This window comes from Equus quagga, chromosome 4, assembly GCF_021613505.1.
Source record: "Equus quagga isolate Etosha38 chromosome 4, UCLA_HA_Equagga_1.0, whole genome shotgun sequence".
Classification (NCBI taxonomy): domain Eukaryota; kingdom Metazoa; phylum Chordata; class Mammalia; order Perissodactyla; family Equidae; genus Equus; species Equus quagga.
The window spans coordinates 80024112-80051201 of record NC_060270.1 but is presented as its reverse complement, the minus strand read 5'-3'; the positions used below and the strand labels follow the sequence as shown (position 1 = coordinate 80051201).

Genomic DNA, 27090 nt, shown 5'->3' with positions numbered 1-27090 from the left:
TCCTGTCTCCTATGGGTGCTTTTCCTTGAGAAGTAATGAAGTCACACAAACCATTTGGGGCATCTAAGTTTCCCCACCAGACCAAGGCTTTCCGCTTACATTATATATTCCCTGGGGTAGATACCATAACATACAGAGATGACCTTTGAATGATCGTTTATTCCCTCCACTGCCACCTTTTATGTCCTTCCTGTCTCTCCTCTGTCTAGGATGACTTCTGAGGGCCCAAGTATGGCCTTCAAGACCCATGTGATCTGACCTTGGTTCACTTAGACTGTTTCCTTTCTTCCTCTCTCAATTTGTGGTAGTTTTGAACTGCATGTTAACTCCTCGACTATGATCCCATATTCCTGTGTCTTTGCAAATACTATTCCTTCTGCCTAGGATGCCCTCTCTTCTAAAAATGCCTGTTAAGTCTCAGCTCAGATAATGTACTTTCCCCTTTGGATGGCTTCCCTGAATTCCCCCGGCAGGTGCTCCTTCCTCTACTTTGCTTGTAAATATCCCCTATTAAAGCTTGACCACATTATCGTGGAACTGCGTATTTCCCTATCAGCTTCTTCAGACCAAAGGACCATGTCTCACTGTCTAGCAAGCATTTTGGAGACAGGGTGTAGAAAGCACACCTGCTCCTTTTGTGTGTTTATTCACAAAATATATCTAGAGTAGTGGTGGGTGCAGAGAAAGATGGGGTCTTTATCAATTCCCCTCAAATGTGCTAATGAAACAATCTTAGTGTGGAACACTTAGAAACGTATTTGGTCTATATATTCTTTCTAACTATCTGGGAGAATGTTTTTTAAAAACAGAGCAGTTTTCAACTGGTTTTAAGAGGGTGATCATCCTTAAAATTTCATTTCTCAGAAGCATTCCTTACCTGAATAATTGTATCTATAGAAAATTCCTGTCAAAATGTTCCTCTGGGGGCTGGCCCTGTGGCCAAGTGGCTAAGTTCGCGCGCTCCGCTGCAGGCGGCCCAGTGTTTCATTGGTTCGAATCCTGGGTGCGGACTTGGCACTGCTCATCAAACCATGCTGAGGCAGCGTCCCACATGCCACAACTAGAAGGACCCACAACGAAGAATATGCAACTATGTGCTGGGGGCTTTGGGGAGAAAAAGGAAAAAATAAAATCTTAAAAAAAAAATTGTATTAAAAAAACAATCTTTAAAAAAAAAAAAAAAGAAAAAAAAAATGTTCCTCTGCCGTGGGCCCCAACCTGGCAGTCAGAAACTTGTGGTACACAAGCGTTTGTCTCCATCAGTAGATAGGAAATGTCTGTCAGAGGGGAATGAGGGTGATTCTACAACTGATATTAAAGACATTTCTTGGGCAGAAAGACTCAGTCTTATAAGCTGTCAATTATACCTGAATTAACCTCAAAATTCAGCATAACTTTTTGGGGGGAGGGCATGGACAAAATAATATAAAGTTTCACATTAAACAAACTTGTAAGAAGAGCCAGGATAAATCTGGGGGTGGGGGGGGGGGAAGAATATCAAAACATATTATAAAGCTAGTTGTAAAAAGTAGTTTGGTAGCATAGAATAGAAAGGTCACCAGAGGAAGAGAGCCTAAACACAGACCAACTACCTGTGGGACTAAAGTACATGACAAAGGTGGCATTCAAAATCAGGGGGGAAAGATGGATTATTTCATAAATCATGGTGGGTCAACAGATTAGCTGCTGAGGATGTTAGCCAGAGGCATGGGGAAGGGTGCCAGATCCCTTCCTAGGATACTATATTTAAGTGAAAAAAAATGAAACCATGAGAATACTAGGATAGATGGGTTATCCTAGAATACTAGGATAGGATTTTTTAAATTAATTTCTGAAGTGGGAAAGGTATTTAGAAGCAAGACTTAAGACTCAGAGGCCATAAAGGAAAACACCGATAAATCTGACCACATAAATATTGTGGCAAAAATTACCATCAACATACTCATCGAAAGATAAACAGGGAGAAAATATTTACAGCATATGCAAGATAAAGGACTAATTTTCTTAATATACATGAATTCTTATAAATCCATAAGGAAAAGATGAAACATGAAATAAAAATTGGCAAAGAATACAAACAGGCAGTTCTCAGACAATAAATCAAAATGACAATATTAAAATATCTCAACTTCATAATCAACACAATGCATATAAAATGCATAAAATCATTCATCTTTCATGTTGACAAAGATGAAAAAGTATACTACAGTACTGGCAAGGATGTGGGGCTCCACACTCCACACTGTTGGTGGGGGTGTAAATTCATAGAGCCTTTAGAGGAGACAACTTGGCAGCATCTTTTATAATCCAAACAGCAAACACCCTTTGACTCAGTGAGTTATACAAACATATCCTACAGGGATGTTTTCGCAGCTAAGGAGATACCTTCCCAAAGATGTTCACTAGAGCAGTGTTTGTAACACAAAAACAAAAACAAGCAAAAACATTGTAATAACCAATGAATGCCACCAGAGAATGGATACTAAGTTGGGGTACATTTATCAAGTAAAATGCTATGTAGCCATTAATAAGCATGAGGTAGCTATGTATTGATAGGGAAAGATTTTCAAGCCTGTGTAAGTAAAAAAGTAAGATGCAGAATAGTATATATAATATGATCCCATTTATTTAAAAAATAAAGATTACATATTCGCTTATATATGCATAAAAATTTTCTGAAGATTACAAAAGAAATTGTTAATAGAGGTTACCTGTGGGGATTAGAACTGTGGGGTAACATGCAAGGAGGGAGATTTCATTTTCATTTTATAGCCTTCTATGCTGTTTTGAATTTCTCACCATGTATACTTCTTAAAACATAAAATTGACCTATTCAAAGACTGTGAACCATTCTTTTATGTACGTTTCTTTAAGATCTATATTTCACCTTTTTCAAGGCAAATTGACTTGAGGTACTCCAAGTTTCTGCAAATATAGTTCTATAGTTATTAGCAGGGTCACACCCATTTGACAGGTTTTTAAAAATCACATATTGCTATATATATATATATATTTTTTTTTTTTGAGGAAGATTAGCCCTGAGCTAACATCTGCCGCCAATCCTCCTCTTTTTGCTGAGGAAGACTGGCCCTGAGCTAACATCCATGCCCATCCTCCTCTACTTTATATGTGGGACGCCTGCCACATCATGGCTTCCCAAGTGGTGCCATGTCTGCACCCGGGATCTGAACCGGCGAACCCCGGGCCGCTGAAGCGGAACGTGTAAACTTAACCACTGCGCCACCAGGCCGGCCCCTATTGCTGTATTTTTAAAGATGACAAACATTTACTTAAATAGGATGCTTTGCTGGAGATTCTTCTTTTTCTAACTCACTTTTGAAATTATAGAAGGAATATGATCATTGCAGAAAACTGGGAAAACATGTAAGGGTGCAAAAAAGAGAACTAAAGCCACACACCACCACTCTCACACTGTGAACGTTTGGTGCGTTTTCTTTGCATTACATTAATACATAGTACTATCTGATATAAAATGTGTTTACAAAGCTGAGATCATACTGTACCTACAGCTCTGTATCCTGTTCTTCACCCCCAACACACAGTAGGTACTCAATAAATATGTTAAGTTGAATTGCTGAATTAGTGTTGTACCATTTCTTCTCATCAAAAGTTAATTATTTCTACAGAAGGCATTTAGTTGGTTTCTAGTTCTTAAGTAAAATAAATAAAACTTAATTAATATGTTTATACCTAAACTTTGTCTGCATTTATGATCATTTCTTAGAAAAAATTATCGGATCAAAGAGTATGAAATATTTAAGATTTCTGATAATATTTTTCAGAAAGATCATACCAGTTTTTCACTCCTAGCAACAGCGTAGCCTGTTTCCTTGCCAACGCTATTACCATTTTTAAAAGTCATTGTTACGTCAGGGGTAAAAACCAGAAAGTTTGCTCTGAGAAAATTTCTTCCTCCCATTAGAAAATAAAGTCGGAGTCCTTCTACATGTGTTCACTCAAGAGTGCTATCTTGCAACCAAAAAACAGAGTTAAAGGAGAAACTGTCAAGCTTACTCCCTTTTTCAAACATTATTGGTTTAGTGGTCTTCACTGCCAAAAATATATGGATAAAGTAGCATGTAAGTCAGATTAAGAATCTGTTTAAAATTCTTAATAACAAATGAGCAAATGGCATATCTTTATTGCATACTCCTTGTCCTGCACCACAGGTATTCTAGCTCTTTCAAGCACGATTATGGAGAGCAGAATTTCAGTACTAAGCTGAGAGAGAACTAGTTGTGGACTAGCAGCTGTGTTGCATCTGGTAAGAGCGAAGACCAAACAGGACGCAAAAAAAATGATGACTCGCTGACTTAGGAGAGACAGTAACACAGCGTCAATCTGTGTCAGAAAATTCCTTCCTTCAGTGATGGTTAAGGTAAGGTAGTCAGCGACTTTCTTGAGACAGCTCCAGGGCAGTAGTGGAGGAAACTATCAGAGACACATAACCTCAACAGAGCCCTGTGCAACAAAAAGATGCTAGGATAACACAACTTAAAGCAAAAATAAGATCATTCCGATTTTTGGAAAAGATTTTTTATTCAGTGTTTAAGATTAAAAACTACAAGATTTTGCTTGCAGCTGATGAGCAAAAAGAGAAAAGTTAAACATAAATTGTCATCTGATTGGCTAGTTAAAATGCTCTGACTCAGAGTCCAATTACTCAGTGACAGACCAGTTACTCTGTGTGGGCTTAAGAGTTCTGGAGCAAAATCGCTCTAAACAGAACATATGATCTGAAAGCAAAGGGCTAAGGGGTACATGAAATACTAAGTAAGAAAGCTGACAAAGGAAGGTTGTGGCGGACCTTTTGATTCTTTTAGGCTTCTAGCAGTTGGTTACCATAGGCAAAGACCTACCAGCCAGTTATTTTATCTCTTGACTTGTCTGAGTTAAACAACTTTAACCCACTAAGCAGGAATAAAGAGATGTTCTATAGATCAGTTAGAAAACATTAAAGCAGTCCCACCTCTCCAGTAGAATTTTAGTTGAATTAAATCATAAGAGAAACAATAATTATTGCACATATTGTACTTGTCACACTACATCTGTTGAGTAGAATTTCCATTCCAAGTGTTGTTTTCATCTTCACCATCATCTTGAGTCCTCAATCTATATATCTTCCCCTCCTTTTTAAAGTCTTCCCCCCTTTTCTCCAGCACTCTTTTTCTGACTGGTTCCCTGATATAAAAAAAAGGGAGAAAAGAGAAGGCAATATAAAATGAAGATAGCAGTAATACAAAGCTGTTTCTTTTAAACTTCTACTGATATAGGCAACTATATTTTAAGCAAAGTCCACAGGAGATAATTAAATCTATTAACAGTACTAGACTTATACGTCTTTGGCAGTTTAACTTCATCTGTTTTCCAAGCAAAACCAGCCAAATCATATTTTCCATTTCAATGTACTTCTTGATGACTTACTAAGTTTTAGAAGAGTGGGACCATCTGCCAACTAATCTTTCCTATCTTATTTATGCAAGCTGATATATTCACTGAAACACGTATAACCTACACAGCACCCTAGAGGCTATTCAAAGCTCCATTCATAGCCTAACTTACAGAAATGGTCAATTAGCAATTTTCAATCCTTTCATAATCTTTAAGAATGATTTATTTATATATAAACAATTAATAACAAATAGAACATCTTCGTCTACGGGAAGGAAAAGGGGTGAAATTTAAGTTAATACATTTTCCAACACTAGGGGGAGGAGAGAGAGGAAAAAAAAACAGAAAACTAACAGTGGAACACAAAGCTTCGACCTTCCAGATACACATTCATCCCATCCTTTGCCCCAACCCAAGACCTCTTCCTTTACTTGAAAAAGTTTTAAAAACCCACACAGCAAGCTATGCTATATTATAGCAATTCAGGATTAAACACTTCCACCCATTGCTCAGTAAGAGTTCTAAAATTCAGCACTAAAGAGGCCTAATTTATATGCTATTCTAAGACTAGAGAATTTCCCTTTGTCCCCACTTGAGTAATGTACTAAACGCATAATTGGTCCTCCTGACTAATAGTTAAGAAAAAAATCAGGATAAAGGCTAAATCAGCCCAATCACAATATTTACACAACTCTTCATCTAGAGAATCAACAGGAGACAAGACTACGGATCTCCTTACTGATGAAAGACAGAGGCAAGGATTTTCATTATTTATCACATAGGATTGCTATGAGGATTTGCTATAATGCCTATTAACAGCCCATTAGAGTTTTTAACAGTATATATTATAATAAATTGTGGTATTATTTAATTATTAGAAAGGGGAATAGAGGCTGGCCCAGTGGTGCAGCGGTTAAGTGCGCACATTCCGCTTCAGGGGCCTGGAGTTCACCAGTTCAGATCCTGGGTGCGGACATGGCACTGCTTGGCACGCCATGCTGTGGTAGGTGTCCCACATATAAAGTAGAGGAAGACTGGCATGGATGTTAGCTCAGAGCCAGTCTTCCTCAGCAAAAAGAGGAGGATTGGCAGCAGTTAGCTCAGGGCTAATCTTCCTCAAAAAAAAAAAACAAAAACAAAAAAGAAAGGGGTATAATCTCACCTTCTAGGAAAATACTTCCTGTTAGCCTGTTTCAAATATGCAGAATCTTAACAGAGGTATGAGCTAAAATCATTAGTGTTGTCTATTAGTATTACCATTCTAACCTTGGCCATCTGCAATAAAAGGCCTCTTGCTTAAAGGACTAGTCCAAAATAACTCTCTGAAAGAGGCACCATTTTCAAGTGAATATCCAATTTCCTTGGTTTGGTTCTTCTCTGAATGACCCAGAGAAGGTGGTCAGCCACCTGATCACAGAACCACCAGGGTTAAAATTATCTAGTGCAGGGGCTGGCCCCATGGCTGAGTGGTTAAGTTCGCGCGCTCCGCTTCGGCGGCCCAGGGTTTCGCCAGTTTGAATCCTGGGTGCAGACATGGCACCGCTCATCAAGCCATGCTGAGGCGGCATACCACATGCCATATCTAGAAGGACCCATAACTAAGAATACACAACTATGTACCAGGGGGCTTTGGGAGAAAAAGGAAAAATGAAATCTTTAAAAAAAAAAAATTGGTGAATGCTGTTAAATGATACCTCACTAAAGCTGCCTTTAAACAAATATATATTATCTAGTGCACAATGATCCCTCTAAAGAAATTATGCAAGATGACTGTGAGAAATTAATGGAATGAAATATCTTTTCAGACAAAACATGGCTAGCAAGAAAGATATTACTATTTAGACCTGAAAAAAAAACTACCTTACAGTTACAGGATAAAGAGAATAAAATAAATGAAATAAGAGCAACAGAGGTGAAGTTGCTTTCCACAGAACAGCTTTTAGAAAGACGGCTGAGAATACTCAGGTAGTAAGCTTCCCAGGAGAGATGATATAATAAAGCTTCAGAACATTTGGGGTTTGTCCCTTATACAGAAAGAAGGCAAGGTGTCCGTAACAAAATTTTTCATTTTGAATAAGGTATTGGGTGTTACCAACATATTTTGCGAATGGGGAAAACAGACAGATACCTTTTTTCTGAGTTACTAGACGATCCAAGGTTTGAAGGTTCTAATGCTGCTGCTCTCACTGAGGTCTGTGCAGGAGGAGGACTACTAAACAAGAAGTTGCTAATCAGTCTCCAGATGGCAAGGAATGGGTAAAGCACCGTCCCCAACAACGTCCAAAAGTCTCCACTGGAAGAATGTACCATGGATGCAGTTGGTCTTCCTGCCTGAAAATTAAGAAATAAACCAAGATAAAGACTACATCAGCCCAGTCACATCACACTCAAGGTATCTTTTATCTGGACAAGAAAGTCCTAGTGATTTAGTTTACTGCACAAAGGTAAAATTACCATCTTTTGCTGTTTTACAAGTGTTTATAAACTTCTGGGAACTCCTGGAGCTGTTTTTTAAAGGAGTAATCACAACATAGAAATTAGAAAGTAGTTCTCAGTGAAATGAATCAATATTTTTAAGACAACTAAACTTGTGTAATGCAATTAACAACTTTAATAAGAAAAGTAGAGGCCGGCCCCGTGGCCAAGTGGTTAAGTTCACGCGCTCTGCTTCGACGGCCCAGGGTTTCGCTGGTTCGGATCCTGGGTGCAGACATGGCACCACTCATCAGGCCATGCTGAGGTGGCGTCCCACATGCCACAACTAGAGGGACCCACAATTAAAAATATAAAACTACGTAGTGGGGAGCTTTGGGAAGAAAAAGGAAAAATAAAATCTTAAAAAAAAAAAAAGTTTTTCTTGATGATTAAAAAAAAGGGAAAGGCTTCAAACCTCAGGGAATCCCATTAATCCTGATTATTGGAAGGCTAACTGTTGTAGGTGTGGGGCTCTGGTTTACAGCAGGGAGATCCACACTAACCAAGATACAGAAGACGCAGGTACACCTTTCACCTTCTCTTCTGCTCATTACAAGAAACGACTAAGAGTAGAACAAACAGGACTGTAAGAATAGAAACAATTTATATGTCTATACATACTGGCAACAGTACCACTGAAGCACTTGGGGCAAGTTCCAAATCCAGTAACTTCTTTTTATAATCTTCTTTGGTAAATTCCCTCCTGGGAAACATGGTTGCTAATGAAAAATTACCGTAAGTGTTGCCAACAGTCTGTAACATAAGAATAAGTTTTAAAACCTTACAAAGGTGCCTTTTAAAAATTAGGTATTACATATTCATATGCATCCAAAATGACCACTTTAATTAAAATTGCCTTGATTTTAAAAGTTCATTTAAATGTAAACTCAAAAACATTTATAAAACTTTGTGCTTCAAAGAGTAGCTGAAAACTATCAAATCCAAACAGTATTTAAAAGCTTTTATAACTCAAAAATGACCACAAAATAACAAGAATATAGTTCCTAAAAACATACAAATAAACTCAATGAAAAGGAACAAGTATATATCTCTTTTAAGTTATGGCTGGAGTTTGCCGTTAGTTTTCACTATCCTCTGGCAAACTTACATTAATATTACACAAATACACATTTGGATTATAGGTATTCCCTATTAAAAATCTGGAATAGAAAAAAAAAATCTGGAATAGATCAGAATTTCCCTCATATATATATGTAACATCAGGAGTTTTTGCCTCCTCTTTGACTCAAAGAAGAAATGGTTCATAATGAACCCACACTATACATATAATCCCAGATCCAGGAACTTACATTTAGCAGCATCACAATTTGTCACCTATACTTGTAAAATCTTAGACAACTGTTTATTTTTCCCTAGAAGATTCCAAAGAAAGAAAGTAACACTTTTGTCCTTTGTAAATTTTTACGGTAGGTATACATACCTCTCACTGTTCTCACTCTAACATAGGACATACAAAAATACAAAATTAGGTCATTGTACTGAGGTGAAGTTCTAACACGACTGATGCAATTAAAGATCTCTCTCTCTCTCTCTTTTTTTTTTTTCATTTCCTCATGTGGCTCCCTCTTCAATGACCTGTGGCAGAAGCAATGAGACTCAGGCCAGGGGTACCCTCTTTGGGGAGGCCCAAGATGGAGCTCCAAGTTAAAAGAAGAATGAAAGAGGCTCTTTGGGGTTGGTTCTACATTAAAGCTTAGGTAGAAAGAGTTCTTAAAGTAAGTTTTTATATTGTCCAGCCCAGCTCACAAGTGGAGGAAGGGAGACAGCTTTCGAGGTATCCTTCCTTTGCGACCCATAAGTGAGGTAGCGGGCTGAATGCAGAGAAGAGGCCCAGTGAAAAGATCTGAACACTAATTTTAACCTTCAAGTGATACAGGATAAATACTAGTACATACATGTAATGAGTCTAGACCCTAAAGGACATTTGATGCCTAAAATCCATTTTGAATAAGGAACCAATCAAAGAATCAAAACTAATTGGAGATTACTCCTATCTTATTTTCTAAGATACCAAATTTCACACCCATTCAGATTCTGAGTAAGGTCATGTTCTGGAAGTAAATTCCTGAAGAAGATACTTGTTGCGAAATAAAGATTATTGACCTTTAGGCTTGACCAACTGGCAGATGGTGGGAAAATGACCAACAGAAAATGTGACGAGAGAGGATCAAGAAAAACTGTGTCCTTTTACAGGGGACAACTCCCTCAGATTAGATCTTTAGATAAATCACTTGTTTTTCACTCCTCCACTTGAGTGTACTAAGCAGTGAGAAAAGTTTCCAGAGCTATTGTACAGATCAGCAAATTCCTATTTTTGCACAAGCAGATATGCTGTTCCCATATGGCACTACCACATGATGGAAGCTAAACAACACCCAGAGGTGTGTTTGCCTCACTCTTGAGGATACGTCACGACCTTCACCTTCTTCAAATTCCGCTTGGAAATCTTCCCTTCCCACATTTTAATAACCTATTCATCTACCTTTACTACAACTCAAGACATAAATTTACCTGTGCAGCAAACTGCCTTGCTTCTTCTAGAGGAGCATCAGAAGGGAACTGATTTGTAAAGGAAGAACCATCAGGAAGACGAAATTGAATTCTTGCAACAGTGCTGTGAAAAAAAGAAAATTAAAGTCAGCATCTTTACCTCTAAATAGTCTCAAAGAATATCATTAAAAGTTAGAGAAAATGGAAGCAGGTTTTTTTCACAATGTTGGATCTTTTCATTTATTATTTTTTAATAATAGCTTTATTGAGATAAAATTCAGCCTTTTACAATTCAGTGGTTTTCCAAATAGAGTTGTACAACTATCACCACTATCTAATTCCAGAACATTTTCATCACTCCAAACCCATTAGCAGTTACTCCCCATTCCTCCCTCACCTAGCCCCTGGCAACCACTTATCTTACTGTCTCTATAGATTTGTTTATTTAAGCCATTTCATATAATGGAATCATACAGTGTGTGACTTTTTGGTAACCGGCATCTTCCATGTGGCATTATGTTTTCAAGGTTCATCCATATGGTAGCATGTGGCAGTACTTCATTCTTTTTATTGCTGAATATTCCACTGTATGGGAAATACTATATTTTGTTTGTCCATTCTTCACTTGATGGGCATTTGGGTTATCACCACATTTTAGCTATTATGAAGTATGCTGCTATAAATATTCACGTACAGGTTTTTGTGTGGACATATGTTTTCAATTCTCTTGGATATATACTAAGTGTAGAGTTGCTGGATTATATGGTAACTCCATGTTTAACATTTTGAGAAACTGCTAAGTTGTTTTCCCATAGCAGCTGCACCATTTTATAATCCTATTCACAATGTAGAAAGGTTCTAAACTCTCACATCCTTGCCAAGACTTGTCTCTTTAAATTTAGGCATCCTAAAGGGTATGAAATAGTATCTCACTGTGGTTTTGATTTGATTCCCTAATGGCTAGTGAGGTTGAGCATCTTTTCACATGCTTATTGGCCATTTGTATGTCCTCTCTGGAGAAACAGCTATTCAAATCCCTTCCCCATATTTAAACTAGGTTGTTAGCTTTTTATTGGTGAGTTGTTTAAAATTCCTTTTTATAACCTAGACACAAGTCCTTTATCAAATACACGGTGTACAAATGTTTTCTCCAATTCTATGGGCTGTCTTTTCACTTTCTTGATGAAATCCTTTGAAGCACAAAAGTTCTTAATTTTGATCAAGTACAACTTATCTATTGCTTTCTTTTGTTGCTTGTGCTTTTGGGGTCATATCTAAGAATCCATTGCCCATTCCAAGATCACAAGATGTTCTCATTTGACTATTCTGGGTCCCTTTCGTTTTCATATAATTTTAGCATCAGATTCCTGCAAAAATTTTGGCCAAAAAAAACAGCTGGTATTTTGATAGGGATTGTGTTGAATCTACAGATCAGTTTGGGGAGTACTGACATCTTAACAATATTAAGTCTTCCGATCTATGAACACAGATTGACTTTCCATGTATTTAGGGCTCCTTTAATTCATTTAACAATGTTCTCTAGTTTTCAGTGTACAAGTCTTATGCTTTTGTTAAATATATTCTTAAGTGTTTTATTACTTTTGGAAAATAGTTTCTAAAAAGTATTTTTTCTGATTACAAAAGTAACACTTGTTAATTTTATAATACGGAAAATACAGAAAAGTACAGAGAAGAAAATAAGTTATTAACCATAATCCAACTAATAGGATATACTGGAAATCTGAATTTTTGTCTTTGCAACATATTTTTGTTTTGGGAACTGCCTATCCCTGCTTCATGTCCTTCATTCTGATATGATTATCAATAACATTTCCCCCATCTCCTTCACCACAAGGGTGGGTAGGTCAACTACCCCAACCAGAGTCCATACAAGTGAACACCGTGATTGGTTTGGAGGTGGCCACATCACCCAAGCAGGGCCAATCAGAATTCTCCTCAGTGAATGATATGGGCTTTGAGAGAATGGATAATAGTCTTTCTTCTCTGGTATCAAGAGCTCAAGATCCTGAAGGTGCCAGGAGGCCCTGGGCTCTCCTGACACCATTTGAAGAGTTTCTCTGAGAATAAAGCTAAAACAGAAGAAACCAAGAGATTAAAAAAGAGAAAGAGGAAAAAGTCCTAATAATATCCTTTAGCTCCCCGGATCTAGGTATGCCTAACCAAAGACATCACTGGAACTACAAGTGCAAAGCCAATGGATTCCTTCTTTTGCTTAATCCTATTTGACGTGAAATTCTGACAACTAAAGAACCTGAATACACATGAGATAATCACTATAAGCATTTTGTGGTAGGTGCTTTCTGTCTTTTGAAAAGAGATCTCTTGAGTCCTGTTTTAAAAGTCATTCATTTAGTACAGTTATACTGTACATTCACATTCAATGAGAATACCATTGGCAGCTGCCAAACTGGTCAATATGTCCTACTGAAAGTACTTGTTATAGTCACAGCACACATTGGTGTTAAAAAGCAGCCCACAAACACTGTTCTGTTTAGCTGCCACATACACACAGATGGTTCAGCAGGAAATAAAATACCTTCTTTCTCTTGCGGAAGAGTCCCTCTTGACTTCCATTTCTGCCTGTTTGGCCAGCAAGGCAGCAGCTTTAGCAGCTTCTACTTCTTCCTTTGTCTTTGCAAAACGAGCAGCTCTCTCTGCACGGTCCTTTAAAAGAGTTGTTAGACACTAATTATCTCTCACTGCCAGAATGATCTATTCACACATTTCTAAACACAAATGCATGAAATTCCTTAAAGCCGTACAGGAACTTTATCACTATGGATCTGGTATTTTTCAGTTTTATCAACTATCCGGGACCAGAGTTGTTATTAAACAAACAAGGACTTGATTTTGGTCACTACTATATCTCCAGAGCCTAGAACAAGGTCTGGCACATGGACAATCAATAAATATTTGTTGAAAGAACAAATGAACAAACAACGGTAAGGTAGGCATCGTTTTCATATGCATTACAACTGCATAATTTTAAAAGCAATTATTGCAAAACATCCTAAGATTTACTTGATGTGTCTAAATTCTTTGAATGTCTCAAAACAGAATGCTTGTAACTAGAGGAGACTGCTAGGTAACCAATTCTTAACTTATTTTCTAGGGAATCTTTGAAAACTACTTTTCAACCACTGATAAAATTCATAACATGGTGAAAAATTACTTTGAAAAAATCATCTCCATCTTAATCCTATCTGTATTTTAATTCAATATACAATTTCTAGTAAAAGGAAGATGAGAATTGGTACTCTCTGAGTCACCAAAATCTACTATTTTTGTGTGCGCTGTCCGGTAGTAAACCAAAACCATTGTGCATGGAAAAATAATTTCACAAATGTTCCAAATTCAAATATTAAAAATAAACTTAATACTCACCAACGCAATCTGCTGTTTTATACGCTCTCGAGCTGCCCTATCTTCTGCCTTTTCTCTGTTTCTTTCCTCTAACATTCTTTTTGTTAATTCTTCTTCTTGCTTTCTTTTATAATCCAACATCTCTTTTCCAGTTTTTCTCCTCTCAATTTCCTTCTTAATCTCTCTCTGAATTAAGGAGAAAGTAAGCTTTATGAGCCAAAAACAATTTAGTAATCTGCCCTAGATATTATTTTGTATGCAGGAAAAGCTGCTTGTAGGGTACAGCTAAAGAAAACAATTTCAGGGCTGGCGCCATGGCCGAGTGGTTAAGTTCTCGCACTCCGCTTCGGCGGCCCAGGGTTTCGCCAGTTTGAATCCTGGGCACGGACATGGCACCACTCATCAGGCCATGCTGAGTAGGCATCCCACATGCCACAACTAGAAGGACCCACAACTAAAAATACACAACTATGTACTGAGAGGCTTTGGGGAGAAACAGGAAAAATAAAATCTTTAAAAAAAGAAAAAAGAAGAAAGTAACTTCATAAAATGTAAGGGTCTAGTAGAATTTATTAACAACATGGGTTAACGGTCAAATGTCTATCAACTTATAAATCTTTGCCAGTAGTTCTGTTAAGATTATGATGTGGTTGGGGCTGGCCCCGAGGTCAAGTGGTTAAGTTTGGGCGCTCCACTTTGGCGGCCTGGGGTTTCGCCAGTTCGGATCCTGGGCATGGACATGGCACCGCTTGTCAGGCCACATTGAGGACCGTCCCACATGCCACAACTAGAAAGACCTACAACTAAAAAATATACAACTACATACTGGGGGGATTTGGGGAGAAAATGCAGGAGGGGAAAAAAAAAAGAATTTGGCAAAAATCAATGTAAGAATTCTGGGATAATTAATTGGCTATAAGATATTCACAATAAAGAATTTTGTATATTTTTAAAAAAAAGATTATGATGTGGTCAATGTAATTTGAACACAAGCAGAATTACAGGTCTTTGCTTTCTAAGGTGAATGTGCTCCCCCCACGAACAACAAGCCCATCATTTATCTGGCTTAAAGAAATGATAACCTTTCTATACTAGAACCCCAAAGAGATGATGCAGTTTAGGTGCACATGTTGAGAAAAATGAATGGTGCACTAGAATGCAGCAACACCAGAGGGAAAATTCAGCAAAACGTCTACAAATTTCTTTTTCACAAAAAGGAACTAAAAATGAGACCTGCATCAGACCAAACAATTTTAGTTCAAGTCTCTTTATCCTTAGTGTAAAGACTCATTGCAGAGGGAGAAAAGATGATCCAACTTCTTCCTAGCAACTTACAAAAAGAACACAAAAAAGTGCACACTCTGATCCTACTAGAGAAGACAGATAACTCGCCTCATCCCTCACTGTGCTGCAACATTGAGCCATAACCAGGAAGCCACCCTAGGTCTGCCAAATTGAACAGGGAATCAACATGCCCTCACTTAATGGAAGAGTGAAACAATAGGTACATGAACTCTACCTGCTCTTCCTCTTTCCTTTTCTCTTCTCTCCTTTCTTCAAGTTTTTTGGTTAATCTGTATTTTAAAAGTTAAAAAAAATACATTAACGGAAACACATCATATTAATATAAATTACATTTATAAGATTTATTTAGCTAAAAACAACTGGGGAAATGTAGAAACAAACAAACAAAAAAGCTCCTAAAGGCAAAGCAACAGCTTACCTGCCTGGCCTCCAGCCCCCAGAGAAATCCATGGTGAGTTGGTGGGAGCCACCAGAAGCTCAGCTCCAGCTCTAGGAGCCTTACCTGCTACTTACCATTAGTTCCCTTTTTTCTCCCCTGATTTATCTCATATTGATTTAAAAATATACACATACATCTTCAAACAAATATAAATCAATGACTTACAAATGCTTTACCCCTTACATTGACATAAAAAGCAATATGGCATAAAATTATTAAAAATAAAAGCAAAAAACTGTAGACAAGCATTTATAAAAACTAATAATACCAAAATTTATTTCCAACTGTAAGAACTTCATCATTTAAAAACTAATGATTCTGAAAGGAGATAGTGGTAATGGTTGCACAACCTTGTGAACATATTAAAACCCACAGAATTGTATGCTTTGAATTTTATGGTATGTGAATTATATCTCAATTTTAAAAACTTAATGGCACTTTGAGACGGATTTGGGTTACACAGCTATATGTATTTGCTAAAACTCAGCTGAACAACTTGTGCCAGAAATCAAGGGAGTACTCGAAGAATGATGGGGACGTATGTCAAAATGACAAAATATCCAGCATAATGAGGATTCTACCAGCCAAATTTGGGACAATCTGTGTACCAAAAAGAATCATAAAATAAATGAATTGTAATACATTAGAGAAATAAAAGGATCCATGAAACGTCTTACTGCTGAAGGGAGTTATAAATTGGTATAATCACTTTGGAAAACTGTTTGGCCAGTATCTGTGACCCAGAAATTGCCACTCTACAAACATGCCCAAAGATGTGTTCACTAAGACAAGTACAAGAATGTTCAGAGCAGCCCTATTTCTAACAGCTCCAAACTGAAAACAACTGAAATATCCATCAACAGCAGAATGGATAAATAAACCACGGTGAAGTCAAATAAGAGCACACTATACACAGCAATGAGAGAGCAACGATTATTGACACACGCAACAACACAGGAGAGCCTCACCAATACAAGGCTGAGCAAAGGCTACACGTGGTATGATTCCATTATGAAGTTCACAAACAGGCAAAACTCATCTATGGTGTTAAGATTCAAGATAGTGGTTATCTGTGGGAGGGAAGCAGTAATGAAGAAAGGGGCACTAGGCCCCCATGGCATGTAGTACACTGGTAATTTTCTATTTCTTGATCTGGGTGCTGGTGTCCAATAAGAAGTTTACTGAGAAAAAGGGGGGATAGAAAGCAGGAGGAGGTAGAGCAAAGCACTTCTCTACAGAAGAATGCTAGCTAATAAATGAAGGAGGAACAGAATTAGGGGGAAAAAATCACCATTTTTAGCTACCATGAAATAACTGATGCAAGCAAAAATCAATGGGTGCCAAAGCCACTGAGTCAAAGTTTTTGAGGAGCAGCATATTCACTGTTTCAAAGAATCACCCCATAGATAACTCATTAATTAGGGAAAAGGGTATCTTTATAATGGAGAAATCTAACAGATACCGTCCTAACCAATGATTAAACTTATCACCAATACTGCAGATATCTGACATTAGTTACCTCCTGTGAGTAATGGGAAGGACAAAAGACTACCTAGGAAATATTCTCATCAAAGTTTAAACTAAATCTAGAATGATGGAACAGGGACCAGACCAAGAAACATTCTAGAAACAACTAGCCTAGACTCTTAAAAAATGTCCAAGTCATGAAAAATGAAAACAAAAACAAAAAAGAAACAAAAGAAATATTTTGGATTAAAAGAGACTAAAGTAGGGGCCAGCCCGGTGGCGCAGCGGTTAAGTGCACACGTTCCGCTTCAGCGGCCTGGGGTTCGCCGGTTCGGATCCCGGGTGCGGACATGGCACCGCTTGGCACGCCATGCTGTGGTAGGCATCCCACATATAAAGTAGGGGAAGATGGGCATGGATGTTAACTCAGGGCCAGTCTTCCTCAGCGAAAAGAGGAGGATTGGCAGCAGTTAGCTCAGGGCTAATCGTCCTCAAATAAATAAATAAATAAAGGGAAATTAAAAAAAAATAATAAATAAATAAAAGAGACTAAAGTAAATTTGATGAATGATCCTTGACTGGATCCTGAATCAGGGAAAAAAGTTATAAAAGACATTATTAGGATAATTGGGGAAATCTGAATATGATCACATATTAGATAATCTTACTATATTTATAATTTCTCAAGTGTGATAATACTGTTGTACCGATATCTGAAAATGGCTTTATTCTTTAATTATATTCCACTTGTAGAATTCTCTTCTGAGAAAAACAGATGCAATTTTGTTCTAATCTGGTTGAAAAGTCCACTGCATCTTACTCAGTGACAAATCAACTGTTTTATCACTTTCGAATCCGGGACTCTACTGGTCTTTTATTGGCCTGAGGGATGGGGCTGGGCATGGGTCAGTGGGCACATACCCCCAGGCCCCAATCTAAGCTGGAGCCCCTGCTCAGAGCAGACAGAACCTCAGCCAATGTTTTTATTATCAGGAGATACACACTCAAGTATTTAGGGGGAAATGAAATGATGCCTGCAACTTCAAATGAATCAGCAAACAAAAGTGGTCATTATACCATTCTTTCAAGTTTTTGAGGCTCGCAACCTTTCCAGATAAAAGGCTGGAATTGTTGGTAATACACCTTATCTTTCCCAGATAATTCTGGCAATTTTTAAACATAATGATATAAACAAAATAATCCATTCTAACTACCAGATAGATCTTTTCACGTGAATCACTAAAAGATTCATATTTTACATCTTTCAGCTTTAAGAACAAAACACTATATATATTTCAATTAGTGCTAAAAAGGAAAATTTATATCTCCCAATTACAAATCATTAATCTGTTTTTTAAAAAAATCAAGTTTACTCCCTTGAGAAAAGGCAGTTCAAGATAGAAAGTCTACATTCTTACTATGTACAAGATAGGATGAGTTTCTGAGCTGACATCAATTTGGTTTAGTCACTTTTGCCCTTAACAAATTACTTCTCCTTGAAGCTAGATGAAAAAAAAGCCTAAGACCTACTGCGGAGTAATTAGTTTTCCAAAAACTTGGTCTCTGGAAATAGACGTCATACAGCCTGGGAGGAAAGTTAGAATCCTACATTTACTAATCCATTCTGACAAAATTTAAGGCTGAGTTTTTAATTTGTATGAAACCGACTTTAAAATATCATCAAGGTTGGAGAAAAATGCACAAATTTTGCTTTATAGAGTTTTGCATTATGTAATTCTATAAATATCAAATTACACCACAGGAATTGAAGGGTCCAACTTATCTGGGCTGAAAAAAAGCAACGAAGTTCAGTTCTGTGAGACGGGGAAAACAACAGCACATTAGGGTTTCAGAGTCCAACACCCCTGCAGAGGACAAGTGAGCTGGAGGCATAAAAGCACCACAGAGTCCACGACTGAAGAACAGTGGGGATGAAGGCAACCTTAAGGGTATAAATGATGAGCTAAGAGGACATCTGGGATAGGAATATTAAACAAATTGACATGTCATTGTCAATGAATCAGATCCCACGAAAAGAACAAAGTTCCTAATGGGTATAACTCAGAAGAATAAAACGCAGGACCTCAGTCTGTGAATTAATTAGCATTAGGACCTAGGCTTTATTGGTTAGTTGGGTCTGATAAACTAATCTCAGCAACAATTTGAGTGCTTATACAAATTATATGACCATAGGACCTGGAATCTTCAAAAGCTGTCTGAGCAGAGAACAGTTATTTCCCAATGAAACCTGTTTCATCATTAAGAGTTTGTCAAGAGGTTGAGTGGTTAAGTTCGCGTGCTCCGCTTTGGCAGCCGGGGGTTTAACCGGTTCAGATCCTAGGCTTGGACCTAGCACCACTCATCAAGCTATGCTGAGGCAGCGTCCCACATAGCACAACCAGCGGGACCACCACTACAATATATAACTATGTACTGGGGGGGCCTTGAAGAGAAAATGAAGAAGAAGAAAAAAGAAAAAAAGATTAGCAACAGATGTTAGCTCAGGTGCCAATCTTAAAGGAAAAAAAAGAGTTTGTCAGCATTTCACCAAATTTCAATATTAGTATCCTTTTCTAAAAGGCCTCAGCCCACATATACTTCACATAATGGTCCTAATGGCATACGCTTTAAAAAAATTTATCTCCAAGAGTGCTTTAAAGTTTTTTCAGTCTAAGGAATCTCAAACAACTGTAGACCCACTCTGTCCTGATATGCTAATTTTAAAAGTAATAATGCTCAATGAAGAAAATTTGGCAACTTCAGAACAAAACAAAGAAAAAAATCCCTAATTCCTCTTTCATAGATATTAGTATAAACATTTTGTTGTACGTCTTAAAGTATCTTTGACTCATTACACTATATATAACATATATACACCAGTGTGTGTACATACAACTGTTTTTTAATTAAAAATGGTATATTATATTCTATTTGCAGAACCATACAGGCACACACGAGCAGATACTCCCTTACATAAGAAAGGAAGCTACCAAGAAACAACAGAAACTCCCCTTACCCACTGTGATTAAATAGCATCTGACCCTACTCCACAATAAAGGGCTACCTGCTGTCTTTCTTCTCATTCCCCGCAAGTCTCCACATCCTTTCCTGATTTTTTTTTTTTTTGGTGAGGAAGATTAGCCCTGAGCTAACATCTGCTGCCAACCCTCCTCTTTTTGCTGAGGAAGATAAGCTCTGAACTACTATCTGTGCCCATCTTCCTCTATTTTATTTGTGGGACATCTGCCACAGCATGGCTTGATGAACAGTATGTAGGTCCGTGCCCAGGATCTGAACCCACGAGCCCCAGGCTGCCAAAGCAGAGCATGCAGACTTAACCACTGCACCAGTGGGTCAGCCCTTCCTTTTCTGATTTTTGATTTTCACTTCACACCAGGGTGGTGCAAGTAAGGGTGCACAGTGGTGGGTCTGGTATTAGCAAAACAGAAGGAAACAAGAGGATGAGCCTCTGGGAACTTTGGTTTCCTGCTGTTCTTCCAGCCTTACCCCATTTCTCACCACTGTGAGAGGATCTATCCTGCTTTTCACCTCAAGATCCTAGCCCTGCCCTAATACCTATAAAGAAGAATCAGAATCTAGGTTTTGCTGAAATTAAGTTGATTTTTACTCAGTCATGAGCAAACCCAAATACCCAATGTCAGTAATCACTTTGAATCTTGTTTCCCCGTAGCATCTATGTGAACAAGAAAATGTCGACTCTCTAGGGAATTTTTATCTTCCATATAACACGAAGTGGTTTTAAAGTCTGAACTAAAAAATATTCCTGATTATTCATTTACCATTAACTCATATTAACTTTTAAGAATCATAGTATAAAAGACTATGATTTCATAACTTTTATATCATTAAAAATACTAAACTAGACCACAAAAATTCAGAAATTTGTATCTGATTATTAGACTAATTACACATGACATTTAATATTAGACACCCACTTACACGGAACTCAGACTCTGTACATAGTCATAAAATTAGCAAAAGTTTTTGCCCATTTGGAACTTCTTATCCCATGGCATAGTAAGATAAAAGCAGAAATTACAGATGGTAATACACATATACCAAAATACCAGTGAAAAACAGATTCTTAGAATGATCAGACCTAAAGCTAAGAGACAACTTCAGAGACACAGAAGTTTACTTCTAGAATGTAACCTTTATGGATACAAACAAGTTGGTTAGGTAATAAAAAATTTCAACCCATAATTCTGAAATTTAATTTGTGTAATTTTAGCTTTTATTCAAATTAACAACTGAAAACCATTGTCTTTTTAACCATTATCTTTTTAAATATTATTTGCAAAAAGAGCAAACCTTTCCACTCTGACGGTGAGGTCCTCCGCAGGTCTCTGATTTGAACATCCACTAGGCTCCTGAGATGGAGTGGGAAGGCCTGAACATTCTCCTCCTTAATTATTAAATAAAAAGAAATAAGAATATTGCATTTAACGTCAATTTTTAAAACGTATAAGTCTTTTGGGTTACAACATTTGTTAATAATCTTGTTTCTTGGGGCCAGCCCCATCCCTCAGGCCAATAAAAGACCATTAAGCAGTAGAGTCCCGGATTCGAAAGTGATAAAACAGTTGATTTGTCACTGAGTAAGATGCAGTGGACTTTTCAACCAGATTAGAACAAAATTGCATCTGTTTTTCTCAGAAGAGAATTCTACAAGTGGAATATAATTAAAGAATAAAGCCATTTTCAGATATTGGTACAACAGTATTATCACACTTGAGAAATTATAAATATAGTAAGATTATCTAATATGTGATCATATTCAGATTTCCCCAATTATCCTAATAATGTCTTTTATAACTTTTTTCCCTGATTCAGGATCCAATCAAGGTTAAGTTTGTGCGCTCCACTACGGTGGTCCCAGGTTTCGCTGGTTTGGATCCTGGGCGCGGACACGGTACCACTCGTCAGGCCACACTGAGGCGGTGTCCCACGTACCACAGCTAGAAGGACCCACAACTAAAATATACAACTTTGTACTGGAGGGATTTTGGGAGAAAAAGCAGAAAGAAAGAAAAAAAGAGAAAAAAGAAGGTTGGTAACAGTTGTTAGCTCAGGTGCTAATCTTTAAAAAAAAAGAGCACAGACTCAGAATCAGAGACCCAGGTTTGCTTCCTGGGTCTGTCGGTTTAAAAAAAAATAATAATCTTGTTTCTTAAACACTACATCTTTTCCCTAAGAATGGAACAGGAAATAAGAAATGAGCTAGTACTAATTCTGAAGTTTGGATCTAGATACAATAGTATACACGTGGGAAATAAGGCAATTACCCAGTTGAGGGCCACCAAGGAAAAGGTCAGAGGTAAAACATGAAGAAACATTAACCTGGTAGGAGGGGATATAACAGAAGTAGAGTAAGCATGCCTGGCCCTGGTAGGCTTCACTCTAGAGCAGCGCTGTCCAGTAATTATACCATTAGTCACATGTGGCTCTTGAGCACTTGAAATAAGACCACTGCAGGTGAGGGACTAAATTTTTAATTGTATTTAATTTTTTTTTTTTTTTTGAGGACAATTAGCCCTGAACTAACTGCTGCCAATCCTCCTCTTTTCACTGAGGAAGACTGGCCCTGAACTAACATCCACGCCCATCTTCCTCTACTTTTTATGTGGGATGCCTACCACAGCATGGTGTGCCAAGCGGTGCCATGTCCACACCCAGGATCCAAACTGCCGCCAAAGTGGAACGTGCGCACTTAACCGCTGCACCACTGGGCCGGCCCCTACTTGTATATAATTTTAATCAAAATAGTTACATGTGGCTGGGCTAAGGTATTCAACAGTGAAGCTCTAGAGGCCAAGTTTGATCCTGGGTATTACTCTAGACTTATGCAGGCCCAAAGGATCTGCTTCTGCAGACCAGAATGATTCCTTAGAGAAGCTTTTTCTATCTACACTAGTATTCTTTTAAGAATTTGCTGAAGGACAGAATTTTGTCCTGGTCTGTTGTAAAGGATGGCTATGGTCTGGGACTTCCTTTTAGGACCTCTGCCATTTCCTTCCTTAGCAGTTACCACACTTGATTCTTCTTTACTTTTTTTTTTTTTTTTTTGAGGAAGATTAGCCCTGAGCTCACTACTGCCACCAATCCTCCTCTTTTTGCTGAGGAAGACTGGCCCTGAGCTAACATCCATGCCCATCTTCCTCTACTTTATACGTGTGACACCTACCACAGCATGGCTTTTGCCAAGCAGTGCCATATCTGGACCCAGGATCCGAACTGGCGAACCCCAGGCCACTGAGAAGCAGAACGTGTAAACTTAACCACTGCGCCACCAGGCCAGCCCCTCTTCTTTACATTTTTGATCTTGGAAAGAGCAAGAACTATGGAGCAACAAAGTCTGGGTTCCAGTCCTGTTCTGTCACGTCAGTAAGTTATTTAATCTCTCTGAGCCTCATCTGTAAAGTGGGGATGGTAACCTCATAGAGTTGTTAGGAGAAATGTGTTAACAGAGGTGAAAAGCTTAGACTTTTACTAAGACTAGTACATAGTAAGTGTTTAGTTAGTATAGCAGTAGTGGAAATATTAGAATTACTAAGTAGAGCTCACAGTGCACATTTCCTCCTGCCTTTGCATTCAGTGGCATCACCTAGGTAGCTTGAAATCAGCCAGAGTAGTAGTATTTATACCTTGTAAATTAGCAAACACTACAAAGAAGGGGTTTTTTTTTCCCTAAAGAGCCTTCTGTTAAATATTTACCAGCACACTACTGAATGCACCCCTTGGATAAGAAGTGGTAACCACTGACAGCCAGTGTGTGTTCAGTAGGAAATTAATCACTTTAGTAAATAAAATTAATGTCAAGGACATTCATATCTTGATATCAGCCAAAAATTTAACAAAACTTTTGAAGAAAACTTGTGGACAAGCTTAAAAAAAAAGTGCTGTATAACAATACAGTTAGGTGGATTTGTGGCTCATAAACAAAGAAAAATGGATACATGTCACAGAGAGGAAGATTTCCAATGGTATGCCACAGAGTTCTCTGACTTTGGCACTTTATAAATGACTTGAAAATGTAGAATACACATTTCTAACTTTATGGGTTATAAATATAATCCATATATATAACTACAATGAAGAGCTTATTAGCAGTCATATTTAACTGCTAATTACTGAATGAAAAGTTCTGGATTAAGAAAATTCTATAAGCTAAAACAACTGATAAAAATCCAAACGTAATGAAAATTTATTAGGGAAAATTCTGTCTTCAGGTTTCAAAAGACATGGATTATCAAGCATAACATATCTCCTGATGAAAAATACACAGTATCACCTATAAAGTAGTCTTGTCAAAAGAAAATAAAGAATGAACCTGAGGGGCTGGCCCCGTGGCCGAGTGGTTAAGTTCGCGCGCTCCACTGTAGGGCAGCCCAGTGTTTCGTTGGTTCGAATCCTGGGCATGGACATGGCACTGCTCATCAAACCACGCTGAGGCAGCGTCCCACATGCCACAACTAGAAGGACCCACAACGAAGAATATACAACTATGTACCGGGGGGGCTTTGGGGAGAAAAAAGGAAAAAAAATAAAGTCTTTCATAATAATAAAAAAAAAAAGAATGAACCTGAATCTGATCAAACTTGTAGCTTTAACTAGCAATTTAGAGGAATATTTACACAATACTATGAGGATGTAGCAAAATCCACTGGGAGAAACTACAGGAAAAACCATTGTGAGAGTGGAAATCTACATATTAAAGGAAAAGTAAGACATCAACCAATAATATATTGGATTCCAATTCAAACAAGCTGCAAAGTTTAGTGTAATGTAAATATTGCCTAGATAATGGATGATAAAAAGGAATTACTGCTAAACTTTCTAGGTTTCATACAAATAATAGTATTGTAATAATTTTTTTAAGTTCTTATCTTTCAACTTTTATTTATTTATTTTTTTCTCCCCAAAGCCCCATTGCACAGTTGTATATCCTAGTTATAAGTCTGTCTAGTTCTTCTAAGTGAGCCATCACCTCAGCATGGCTACTGACAGATGGGTGATGTGGTTCTGGATCTGGGAAATAAACCCAGGCCGTGAAAGCAGGAGTGCTGAACTTTAACCACTGGACTATCAGGGCTGGCTCAGTTCTTTATCTTTTAGATACTAACATTTTTAAAGATGAAATGATATAATGCCTAAGATTTGTTCTAAATAATAAGTGGCAGGAGAAGTAAAGTAGGGGTCACAGATGAAACCATAGTGGTCATGAGCTAATTGAAGATAGGCAATGGGTTCATGGGATTTCTTATAGTTTTTTCTCTACTTCCACATGTTTGAAATTTTACAAAATGAAGTTTAAGAAAAAAGAAGTTACAAAGAACTGAGATTACAGCTGGGACTCACCTCAGGTAAGACATAGTTTATAGTTTAAATCTAACCAACTTAACTGCCAACTAAAACATCAACGCTCTTTGTAGAAACGTAACAGAATCCAAAATGTCTACAACAATGTACAAGACACAATCCAAAATTTCTTAGATGTGATCCAACAGGAAAATGTGACCCCATTCTCAAGGGAAAAGACAATCAACAGAGGCCAACCAAGATAAGCTAGATACTGGCATTATGAGACAAGGACTCTAAAGCAACCAATGTAACTCAATAAAGTAAAGGAAAATCTGCTTGAAATAAATTAAAAGATAATATTAAAGGAATAATATGTGGATGAAGGGTACTCAGGAACTCTGTATAGTTTTGTCATTTCTTGTGAGTCAAACTATTTCAAAATAAAAAGTTAGAAGGCAGCAGAGGAAAAAGAGGAAGGAAGAAGAAGAAACAGAAACTCCAGAATCAGAAAATGTATTACTTGCAAATGGTACGGCCACTTTGGAAGACAGTTTGGTGGTTTCTGACAAAACTAAACATACTCTTACCATACAAGCCAGCAATCAAGCTCCTTGGTATTTATCCAAAGGAAGTGAAAACTTAGGTCCACACAGAAACCTGCCCATGGATGTTTACAGCAGCTTTATTCATAATTGCTAAAACATGGAAGCAACTACTATGCCCTTCAGTAGGTGAATGGATTAATGAACTGTGGTACACCTAAAAACGGAATATTATTCAGCACTAAGAAGAAATGTGCTATCAAGCCATGAAAAGACATGGAGGAACCTTAAACACATATTACTAAGTGAAAGAAGCCAATCTGAAAAGGCTACATACTATATGATTCCAATTATGTGACATTCTGGAAAAGGCAAGACTATGGAGAAAGTAAAAAGATCAGTGGGGATGAATAGGTGTGGCAGACAGGACTTTTAGGGCAGTGAAATGATGCTATGATGCTCTATGTAATGATACTCTATGATACTATAATGATGAAGACATGTCATTATGTATTTGTCTAAACTCGCAGAACGTACAACACCAAGAGTGAACTGTAATATAAACTACAGACTTTACCTGATTATCATGTGTCAGTGTAGGTTCATTGGTTGTAACAAATGTACCCCTCTAGTGGAGATTACTAATAATGCAGGAGGCTATATATGTGTGGGGGAAATCTGTACTGTCTTCTTAATTTTGCTGTGAACCTAAAACTGCTCTAAAAAAAGCCTAATAAGTAATAGTTAAGAAAAAAATGCATAAATGTATTACCTAATTTTATTTAAAATAAAAAATTCACTGGATGTACTTAACGGTAGAATAGAAATAAAGACAGAGATAGTCAGTAGGTTTATAGATCAACAAGATTATCCAATCTGAAGTAGAGAGAGAAAAAAAGATCAAAAGAAGTGAACCTGTGGGATAATATCAAGAAGCCTAATATACATGTAATTATTTCCAGCAAGATAGGAGAAAAAGGAACAGAAACACATTTGAAGAAATAATGGCCCCAAATTTCCCAAATTAAGTGGAAGTCATATATTTACAGATTTAAGAAGCTCAGCAAACCCCAACCAGGATAAAGCAAAGAAATGCACATCTGGGCATATCATAGTCAAATTGCTGAAAACCAAAAAAAGAGAAAATCCTGAAAGAAGCCAGAGAAAAACAACACATTCCATATACGGGTAAACAATTTTCTAAATCACAGACTTGTCATCAGAAAACTATGG

At 37.5% G+C, this 27090-nt stretch overlaps 1 protein-coding gene across 1 annotated transcript in view; it reads right to left on the bottom strand.

Annotated features, from left to right (window-relative positions):
- Positions 1-4541: 4541 nt before the first annotated feature.
- The window catches only part of LOC124238083 (UBX domain-containing protein 4), a 35631-nt gene continuing 13082 nt past the window's right edge, over positions 4542-27090 (bottom strand). The window contains exons 6-13 of the mRNA XM_046658606.1: positions 21326-21419; positions 15302-15356; positions 13804-13989; positions 12956-13083; positions 10420-10522; positions 8509-8640; positions 7541-7743; positions 4542-5202 (exon numbers count right to left, since the gene is read on the bottom strand). Of these exons, the coding sequence (XP_046514562.1) occupies positions 5064-5202; positions 7541-7743; positions 8509-8640; positions 10420-10522; positions 12956-13083; positions 13804-13989; positions 15302-15356; positions 21326-21419 (1040 nt within the window). The 3' untranslated portion in view covers positions 4542-5063. The remainder of the gene's footprint in view (positions 5203-7540; positions 7744-8508; positions 8641-10419; positions 10523-12955; positions 13084-13803; positions 13990-15301; positions 15357-21325; positions 21420-27090) is intronic.